This window comes from Neodiprion fabricii, chromosome 3 (assembly GCF_021155785.1).
Source record: "Neodiprion fabricii isolate iyNeoFabr1 chromosome 3, iyNeoFabr1.1, whole genome shotgun sequence".
In the NCBI taxonomy this organism is placed as follows: Eukaryota; Metazoa; Arthropoda; class Insecta; order Hymenoptera; family Diprionidae; genus Neodiprion; species Neodiprion fabricii.
Genome location: NC_060241.1, coordinates 15381583 through 15391903, shown reverse-complemented (window position 1 = coordinate 15391903; position 10321 = coordinate 15381583). Strand labels below are relative to the sequence as shown.

Below are 10321 nucleotides of genomic sequence, written 5' to 3'. Positions count from 1 at the left end.
TTTACACGTCATTCTTGGCTTTTCGTCTTTGCCCGTATAAACGAGTTTTTCAAAGATTTTTTTATTGTCATAAAAATCAGCGTCGTAAGGTGTAGTGAGTGATTGCCCCACACTGTATCTAAACAGGTGAGAAAATGGTATTTTTTAAATACATATGCTATTTTCAATACTTTATCAAATTGTAATTTACGGATTGAATAAAACGAGCATGAAAGTGAGGTAAAAATTCATATATTGTCACGTGTAATCACAAATTTTATTTTAAGTTTATTTCTGGTAGCAGAGTCCACAATGGGGAAATATTGTTCTTACCTAGGCTGCCCAACTGGGCGAGATGCCAGTAGAGAAAACTGCAAGCGCTTCGGACGACGGCAGCTGTCTGGCTTCAAGGTACCAAAGGTAAATCTCCGGTCACAATTTTTTCTCTTTGTGAAATGAGTCAACGCGTATAATTTGTTGACGAAATATTAAGTTGTTGCATACCAATTTTTGCCGATAGAAGAAAATATGTTTGTTCAATGACTTGGCGTATATAAAATTATGATCCGCTTTGTTTTTACCTGTATCTTCATATTAATTACAATAAAATTTTTGTTTTGTCTGTAGAATATGCAACAACGATGGAGCGAAGTCCTTGGACAGTGTCTCGACTGATCATCTGTGCATCCTGTGGTGCAACCAATTAGTTGAGATGGACCTTCGGGCGCTTTTTGACTGAGTGGATACAAAAACTCGTCCGCCTAATATAACTTACGACTCAGAACGGGAAATTCTTGTCCTCGATTGTTATTTCCAAAGCGTAAGTTGATAGTTGAGAATTTTTAGGGATTCTTTACAAGCTTTTACAATCATAACGTGATGTCACAATGTTTCCAGCATATATTCAAAAAAAACGTCTTCCATACGAGGACGAGACGAAATTCGAGCCTGGAAGCGAATGGATCGAAGACATCATTAGACAATACACTTGGAGTCAGAAAGCCGTTTTTCAATTAGAACATATCACTGATTGAATTGGGTTTCATAGATATTTTCAAAAAATTGTCACTCGAGAACGGGATGGAACAAAAAATGTAAAAAAATATGCTAGCCTCTACCAATGCGAGTGAACGACATACAAAATTTCGAGTCAAATCGAAAAGGGTGAGGGTCGGAGCCTGGTCAAATTCGGGTGGAATGCTCCATATAAATTATTCACCGAGGAAACATTAGTTTCATCGCGTCGGCTAGAAGAACAATTGAGTTCGTCGGGCCATCCGGAGCTGGACAACTCTTTATGATAATGCGGTAATTGTCGAGGGTCTACGATGAAAATTTCGCTCGCGGATGAACTTCGATTTAGGTAAAAATCGATTTATTTCCAAATGTTCCGCAGTTTATCGCATTAATAATATTATTTATTGTACAGTAAATAATAATGTTTTAATAACATTGTAATGTTTTGTTGTTTAAAAATTGTAGCTTCCTTTCTGTATGAAAAAGCACGTTCCTATTGTGCACTAAATAATAAATATTCGCACTTTTTGTTGTTGTTTTTTAATTCGTTTGGATTTGACGCGTACTGTATAAAAATAATGTTTATTAATAAATATTTCTAGGGTGTAGGTCAACTCGACTTTGAATTATGCCCAAAAATATTATCTAGTAACAAATGCATGATGACAGAATTAATCGACAAACTAACAATTTACTGTTTTTCTAATCTGTTTACGTATAAATGCGCTACGAATATGAATATTCTCTACTCTCTCTTTTTTCATTCCGTCTCTGTCATCCTCTCTTGGGTACAGCAGCGCCAGCGGGTATTTCAGTAAAAATTTTCACTGCTTTCATAGTCCACGTCCGCAGTACAGCGTTCGGGCAACCTCCGTGAAGTTGGCCCCCCGAAGTTGTTATTTTTAAATTTAATTAATGCAATTCGTTAGAGAATCGTTTGAGAGGGTTTGAGAGTAAAGGAAATTCGTTTGAGAGTTAGTAGTTTTTCCGGAAAATTGATTTTAATTTTGGGTGTGAAGTTGGCCCCCATATTTTCTATCTCCTCAAAAAATGGACTTGGACCTTCAATTTTTTTTTTAATCGTGTGAGAATCGTTTGAGAGGATTTGAGAGTAGAAAAAAACTGTTAGAGAGTTAATATTTTAATTGATATTAAATAATTATTTAATCTGCGATTTCCCCCAGGATTAGAGCACTTCCGGTGTGCGCATTGTGTGTGCGCACTGTCTATGCGCAACATGTCTGCGCAGTGCGTCTGAAATCAGCTGTAGCGACCGAGATTGACGAAGAAATACGAGTTTCGAGAATGCGGATTATCGTAAATCGAACGGGTACGAGATGGACATGGAGACGAAGCTGAGCAATTTTCTCTCAATGACACCAATGGTAAGAGAAGAATTGGATGAAACTATTGGAAAAAGACATGAGCGTCTAAAACAGGAAACTTGACGAAATCTTTTTAACGCAGTGCAACAGAAAGTGAAATCTTTTATAGAACGCCAAAATTGATATTTACTTGCAGATAAGGAATAATGCACTCATAATTGGAAGAAACGTAGAATGTCGATGGGCTTATAATATATGTCAGTGATGTTCCTGTTCGTCTATCCCAAGATTTCTGTGTTCTCAGATCTTGTAAATCTTGGACCGTGCTTGCAACGATCTTGCGAACGATTCATGTTACTCGGCTAGGCGTACCATCCCTTGTCGCATTTACAAGGTAAATAAACTGTGTAGCTGTAGCTGTGTAGCTTTTGTGCAGCGAAAAAAATTGCGGGACAAATACCATGACTAAAAATTTCAGAACAAAGCTATAAAATAAACGTCATTTTTGAAGTTATACTTCTTTAGGCGCGTTATGAAAAACTGATGAGAGCGAAATTTCAGGATGCGCGCGCATCACTGGAACACAAAACTGTAACACAAAATTAACAGGATGAAGTTGCCCGCTCAACCGAATTCATTAAGTCTCGAAAGAAAGCTAAATATTTATCCACATGGTTTTAGTTTTTAAGTCACAACACGTGTTTTATTTTCATACAAGTGCGAATTATATATGTGGCAATAAAATATATTCAGTAGTGATTTAAATTGAATATTTGGATTAATATTATTTACTATTTGTGAATATTAGTGAAAAAATTGTGCTAAAATACTTTTTCAAGTGCTCCGATATAATTGAGGTTAGTTATCCGTATCTATTATTTATTGATATAAATTGAAATATCATTATTTGATATAATTAATACTAGATATTCTGAAATTATCAATGTTGAGTATTCATTATTGGTTTTTGATTATTTACAAAATAAATAAATAAATTTAATAGAACATTTAATAAAAAGTTCGTGACAAAAATTTAATAGATTATTTAAATATAATTTAAGACATCCGTTATTTGTTTTATTGTTTTTTATTACATACTTCTTTTCTTTATCATTGTGTGACAGAAGATTTTGACATGTTGTGTATTTTTCAATGATGCCAAAGAAGTATAACTTCTCACTCGCGTACATAAGTACACGCACCCACTTTTTTTTAGTTCTCACTATATTACGTATCGTTTCCCTGTGTTTATAACCCCTGAATTCCCACAAGCTTCAATATTTGTTCACAACTCGACGATGTTTGGCAAGATCATTGAAAAAACGTCGGATAAATTTATTATACGACTTTATTCCAAAAGTTCTTTCGCTCTTTGAACATTATTGCTCTCGTTGGAATGTTGCTCAATTTTTTGAAGGATTAATTGATTTTTTTACTGGAGAACATACGATGAAACAGAAACGCCAGTTTCTTCGGCGCAGAACACTCACGACCAGCCTCCAGCTGATTTTAGATACACTGCGCATGTACACCGCGCATATCCATTGTGCAGGCCGGAAGTGCTCGGAAACTAGGGGAAATCATGGGGAAATCATTCACTCAATAATTATGGAATATAAATTAAAATATTAACTCTCTAACAGTTTTTTTCTACTATCAAATCCTCTGAAACGATTCTCAAAAGATTAAAAATAACATTAAACGTCTAAGTCCATTTTTTGAGGAGCTGGAAAATATGGGAGCCAACTTAACACCCAAAATTAAAATCAATTTTCCGGAAAAACTACTAACTCCGAAACGATTTTTCTTTACTCTCAAACCCTCTCAAACGATTCTCAAACGAATTGCATTAATTAGATTTAAAAATAATAACTTCGGGGGGCCAACTTCACGGAGGTGTTCGGGCAGAGGTTCGGACTCCTTTACTCTAGGCTCCATGGTACATGTGGTAGCACCATAGAGATATAAGAACCAGTAAGAACAGATTACATGAGTCAGCCGATACGACCAGCACGCAATAGAAAGAGAGAGGGCAACTAGGAGTCTGGTTGTCTTTGTCTAATCACGCATGCGCAGCAGGCGAGTCTCGGTCGCACTCAACACGAAAACATAAGTATATAAAAAAATAATGGAATCAGTAGTAAGACTATGAATAGTAGTATTATTATAATTTAAATAAACTAATATACAATATAAGTGAAATCAATTTATGTCTGTGGTCACACAAGGGATCTTGTTACAAAGAATGTTTACCATCATCTAATATCGTGTTTGGTAATATTTTCAGAGTTTCCGAGACAACTCTATCCATAATATTTGAAGAAAATGTTAAATGTCGATTTTGACGTAAAGTTTTTTCAGCACTAATACAAATAAAGTTTGCGTCGTCAGATGCAAAGTGCAAGCCTCCACGATTTTTTAGTATAGTTAATTTGGAATTGCTGCTGTTATCAGTATTCCCTTCTATCATAGCAACGCACTGTTTACAATGAATTTTATTCGTTAATGAAAATACTATAGAACCGCTAATATGTTTGACTACTTCATCGATATATTCTGTGTAACGCCAACCTTCTTTTTTTGGTATAACCATCATGTAGACTAGAGTACAGGAGTCCAATCTCTAAGGCGGAGAGGCGGAAAAGGCGTCCGTGAAACTACGAGATTCAATAGTGCACGGTTTCATCACCAACGTCGCTCCGGACGTTCTGATCCTATAAATATAGTAATACAGTGATGTAATGACCAAAATTATAATAATTATAATAAACGTAAATAGGTATGTGCGGCATCATGGAGACTATTATATTTAACATACATATAGCTATCGGTCCAGAGTGACGACAGCGCCGCTGTAGCGGAACCCTTATTTCTCATGATTTCGCGGACACATCTTCAATACAGAGATTGGACTCTGTACTCTAGTCTCTATGATAACCACGAAGTAAGAGGGAATGATAACCATGTTCAAATAGAGTAGGAAGCAGGTTATGCTTGTGTCAACAACCTTCGGCACGCCAACGTATGCGTAATTAGACAAAACAACCAGACTCCCTAGTTGCTCTCTCTTTTCCCATCGCGTGCTGGTTTTCACTTATGTGCGCTCCTATGGCTCACGCACTCTATTCTTATATCTCTATGGGTAGCACGTCGATATTGATGAGCTAAGTTTTGGGCGCCACGTTTAAATGATTCACTTTAGGCAGTATTAGTTTTTCGGTCAGATCGTTGCCACAAACTACTTCCTCGAACTGTATAGGTATTTACGAACACAGTTTCAATTCTTTTTGTATAAGAAACTGTACAGATAAGCACATTTTTTTTAAATCCAATTTTGTTGAATAGGTGCTGAATTGTTGCTATTTGTCGTTCGATGGAATGGAAAATATTCAATTTCGTTCGTTGAATATAATTTTCCGAAGAATCACGGTATTCAGAGTTGGTAAAACTGGCCCTTGAAAGCAGATTCAGCTTCAAATTAATAATTCATTATGTTAAATAATGAGACATGGTACATTCAAATATACAAATCGATTACGTCTTCTACACAGAATATGAAAACAGTTTCTGTTGTGTACAGCAAATTCCCTCGTTCAACAGCTCCAGTTCAACCTGCTCCCGTTACGAAATACCTATAAAACATGTATGGTTAGAGGAATTAATTATTAGGTTTGGGTAACTGAAATTATTGGACCAAAAAAATTATACTGCAAACGTTTGCCTTATGCGAAAGAAAGAAACAACTACAATAAAGGAAAATACTAAAACATGACACTTAATACGTACACGGAGGGAAAAAATTCGTTGATTCAACTAAATGAACGGTCACGGGGGTGAAATGAATATGTAATTATGTGAATTAAAAATCTGTTGGTCTAAGAAAATATTTAGTTGGACTAGTTAAATCAACTACACATATTGTTAGACCAACAAATTTTGAATTGATACAATTCAATATTTATTTTGCCCCATGTCATTGCTCATTTAGTTGAATTAACGACTTTTTTCTCTCTGTGTACCTACTTTAAATAATATGTTGAAACATTTAAAGATGTGTGACAAAATTAACAACAATATGAACAACACCTTATGAACTCGAAATGACTAGGCATCTTTCTAACGAAATGACAAGACAACAAATCTAATAATATTATGACCAGCATCTTATACTACATGACTAAATATATTTCTTAAATAATGTTCTGTTCGAATAAACAAATAGCAATACTTAGATTAGTAACAGAGACAAAACCATCCATATCAAATAAAAGAAGAAGTGTTAGTTGGTAGTCTTGGTTATCGATCGATAGCTTCCTACTGCCCTCTAAAGAGCGTGAGCTTATTCAACTTATGCCTGTCGCTACGTGCAGCGTTTACAGATTGCTTCCCGATATAAAAAAGTTTGATTTTGACGTATTTACGTGCAACTGCGGTTGTTAAATGCACCAAATGGTTTTCCAGAGCCATTTGGTCATGGCAGTGATCATTGAGATAACGGAATAAAATATTCGTTTCTGTTAAATTAGAGAGAATGCAAGTTGTAAGGTAATCTTCTGAAAAAATCTTCTTTAAAAATTTCCACCGCTCTCTTTCAACGCAAACCGGATAACTCTTTCCGCTACACGACAAATCGTTGTTACGCTATCAGATGGATAGTGTAACACAACTCGACTTTTTAATGCAATCAGCTCACTTTGCGGATTAAAAACACTGCCGGACAGAGCACCCACGCAAAACTCGCAGATTATGACTTTGCTCAAATATTTAACCACAAAACCAGCTATAAACACAATAATCCTGTCAGAAAATTCGGATATTGCTCTTATGTCTGGTAAATAAGAATGGTCATCAAACACGTTTGCTGTACTTTCTAGGTTTGAGATTGCGAGGCTACCGACCAGTTGAGCAATGGGATGGATGAATTAATTATATTCTCCGGCTTACAGGCAGATGGAACGTGCAAGATAGCGACGTTTTCCAATGGTATACAGTTTCCTGAATCCATTTCGTACATTTCGAAGTGTATCAGTATTTTTTTAAATGCTGCCTTAAATTGTCGAACGGTCGGGTTGTTATTATGCCCCCCATGCGATCGTATGCACCCAAAAAACAATTCCACATGGTCCTGGCTCAACTTGTAAATGGGTATATGTGTCAGCACTTTAGCCTCTTCGCACAGTTCGTAGAACATACCTTTCAGGCTTTCAATGCAAATCAAAAAGCCCAAGAAGCCGGTTCGACATTGTGTTTTAACAATACTGAGTCCGGTGCCTTCTTCTTTCAAATTCAAGATGTAATTTCGACATTCATCCAGTTTGTTTACCACTTCGACTTTATTTTCTAAATGGATTGGTTTCTTGAAATTATACTGTGCCGAATTCTTCGCATTAAATATATTGAAAAGATCATTGAACAGTTTCAGAAATTCTTCTGTGGCTGCTGATTTTTGAAAATAATCGAGCTTTAAAATAGTTCTACAAAATTCTATGCTATGAGCAAGAGATATGCTGAGAACTTCGGTGGCAAATTTGACTTTCATCTTTTGTTTGTAATACTCGATGTGACTTGATCGTAATTTATTTCCCAGATGAGAAGGCCTTGTTCCGGAATTTCATAAATTTTGGCAATGTAACCCCATAATATGGATTCACCGTTTCCGTTTAAGATTGTTATTCTCGAATCCCCGAGTACATTAGTACATTACAAGTAGTTTTGCAATTGAAATATTTGCAGAAGCTCCGTCGAACTTTATCGATTTGACAGTAACATTACACTCTTGCAATAGAGTTAGGCACTCATTGATTAAGGTGGCCTTTTGATTGTGTAACAGTTGAATTTAGCCGCCAAAGCAGTGACTACGGGACTCAGTAATAGGTAGGTCCGTAGGGAGGGGGGCTTTCACCTAAGCGGTTATATGACAGATGTATAGAATCGATCGGGAAGTGTAAGCGAGAGACTACGGATGGGCAATCGATCGAGAAGTGTAAGCGAGAGACGACGGATGAGCAATCGATCGAGAAGTGTAAGCGAGAGACGACGGGTGAGCAATCGATCGTCATCAGAGTGCGCTCTAAAATAAAGAAATCATAACGAACGAATTGATCCAACTGACGAAAAATGAAGTAAAACGCATACGGATTCTATTGCGCGAACGAAGGACTCTTAGCAGCGACCCATCTTTTACGGATTCCCGATCAAGGAAAAACCACCTAGATATGACGGACGAGGGGAGTCAAATTGGCTGGGCACGGAATTAGCGAGCGCAACTGAGGAAATGGAAACTGGGATTTGAAGAATATCCCCAAAGACACGCTTATGATAAGTTTTATATTCTGATTTGTACTGTTTTATCTGTAATTTTACGAGTATGCCGTTTATGGAATTGTTATTGTCCTAGATATCCGCCGTGCCCATTTTATTTATACAATTTATTCTCTCATATTTATATTTTTCTTTTATTCGGTTTCCATTTATAGATGCATGTCATTCGGTCATACCGACATCCGAAATTCCGTTTTAAATAAAAAAAAAATAAATAACAATAAAAAGTAAATTGATAGAGGATGATTTTTGTTAATTGCGAGAGGCTCCGCAGTTGGAGTTAATCCTGGTCGAAGCAAACCGCGAACACGAAAAGACCGTTACAATTTCCACTAATGTGATGAATAAGAATTCTCGACCTCGTATATAATCTATTATAGAATCTTGGTGATCGGTCAATTAAGTAAATAGGTTTTATTCATTGATTTCTAAATTCAGTAGCGATATTTGGAAATAAGTTGTAAGTTGTTTGGCTTTGGTTTTTGATCTTGACAAGTTAAAATTAATACTATCAAAGGTAGTCTTTGAGAAATTTAAATGTTTAGGCATTATTCCTTGTTTCTTACATCGAAGAAGAAAGATCCTGTGGTTCTTCATCCTCGACATTTTTTCAGCTGTCCGGATCCAACGGCGTAGGTAATCAGCTGTAGCTTTCCCGTGTGTAAGCTCGATGTTGTGAATAAAGCCCATGTTCTCAGAAGTAATCCAATTTTAAACTGATGAATAAGAATTCTCAACCTCGTATATAATCTATTATAGAATCTTGGTGATCGGCCAATTAAGTAAACTTTACTTAATTGACCGATCACCAAGATTCTATAATAAATTTCCATTAATACCATTGGTTAGAAAAAAGTCAACAGGTAACTTCCACGAACTATTTACACCAACAAAGAGAAACTCTAGAGCATCTTTTGCAACAGTCCCATGATCGGTAGTAATATTTAGTTCCATATCTACATACCCGCTAAACTTTGGTCCATCGTACTCTATGTGTTGACGTATGGACATCTCGGCCAAAACAAGAGAGCCAATCAAAACATCATCGACTATTTTTGCACGTTCTTCGACAGCGTTCAGGCATTCGGTATTAAAGCCATGTTCACAATTGACAAATCGATACCACTTTGATCAGGTTTTTGGATACGGCAAGCAGGAGTCAAATTTTTTACGTACGTAATTGTATACGCATGCAGAGTAATAATGAAGGGTTAGAGCGAATGCTCTTAGCTCAGGTGTGAATTACTTGGGTACTGTGGCATGCGTTGACTTTTGAACCACTCGTTTAAGCAGATCTGCATTTGATTTACCAATATCGATTAAAACATCCAGCTCCTGAAGATTGAGATCTTTTCGTTTTCCTAATTCACCCATCACATATCGTAAGGTAGCAATGCGTTTCTTTGTCCGCTGTGCTGTTTCTTTTAGATGTTTGATCTCGTTTCGATGTGATTCCATCAGCTCTTTGATGATGTGACGTAGGCGTTCCTTTGTGGGAGAAGTTGCAATCAACGATTTCGATACCCACGTACCTTTATCGATACATCTTGGCGGTTGTGGCGTTTGACAAGAAACATTTTTTTGCTTAAAATCCTTTGATGCTGAAAAGATGAAAGTTATGGAACGAATATTTGTATTAACAACGGTCCCATACATCTCAACAATTAGATATTGTCAGC

At 36.4% G+C, this 10321-nt stretch overlaps 1 protein-coding gene and 2 long non-coding RNA genes across 6 annotated transcripts in view; 2 read left to right on the top strand and 1 right to left on the bottom strand.

Moving 5' to 3' along the window:
* Window positions 1–1401, top strand: LOC124178384. Its single transcript, XR_006869793.1, has 4 exons — window positions 1–137; window positions 281–399; window positions 607–799; window positions 877–1401. It is a non-coding gene; the product is annotated as an uncharacterized LOC124178384 (long non-coding RNA).
* Window positions 1402–2183: 782 nt separating this feature from the next.
* LOC124178381 lies at window positions 2184–2749 on the top strand. Its single transcript, XR_006869789.1, has 2 exons — window positions 2184–2381; window positions 2518–2749. It is a non-coding gene; the product is annotated as an uncharacterized LOC124178381 (long non-coding RNA).
* Window positions 2750–5787: 3038 nt separating this feature from the next.
* The window catches only part of LOC124178369 (THAP domain-containing protein 2-like), a 172568-nt gene continuing 168034 nt past the window's right edge, over window positions 5788–10321 (bottom strand). For 2 of the 4 annotated variants that reach the window (XM_046561643.1, XM_046561644.1), the window contains exon 5: window positions 9139–10243. In XM_046561643.1, coding sequence (XP_046417599.1) covers window positions 9885–10243 — 359 coding nt within the window. In that variant the 3' untranslated portion in view covers window positions 9139–9884. Of the gene's footprint in view, window positions 5954–9138; window positions 10244–10321 lie in introns of those variants that run through there. The other 2 variants (XM_046561645.1, XR_006869786.1) reach the window with 2 other exon arrangements.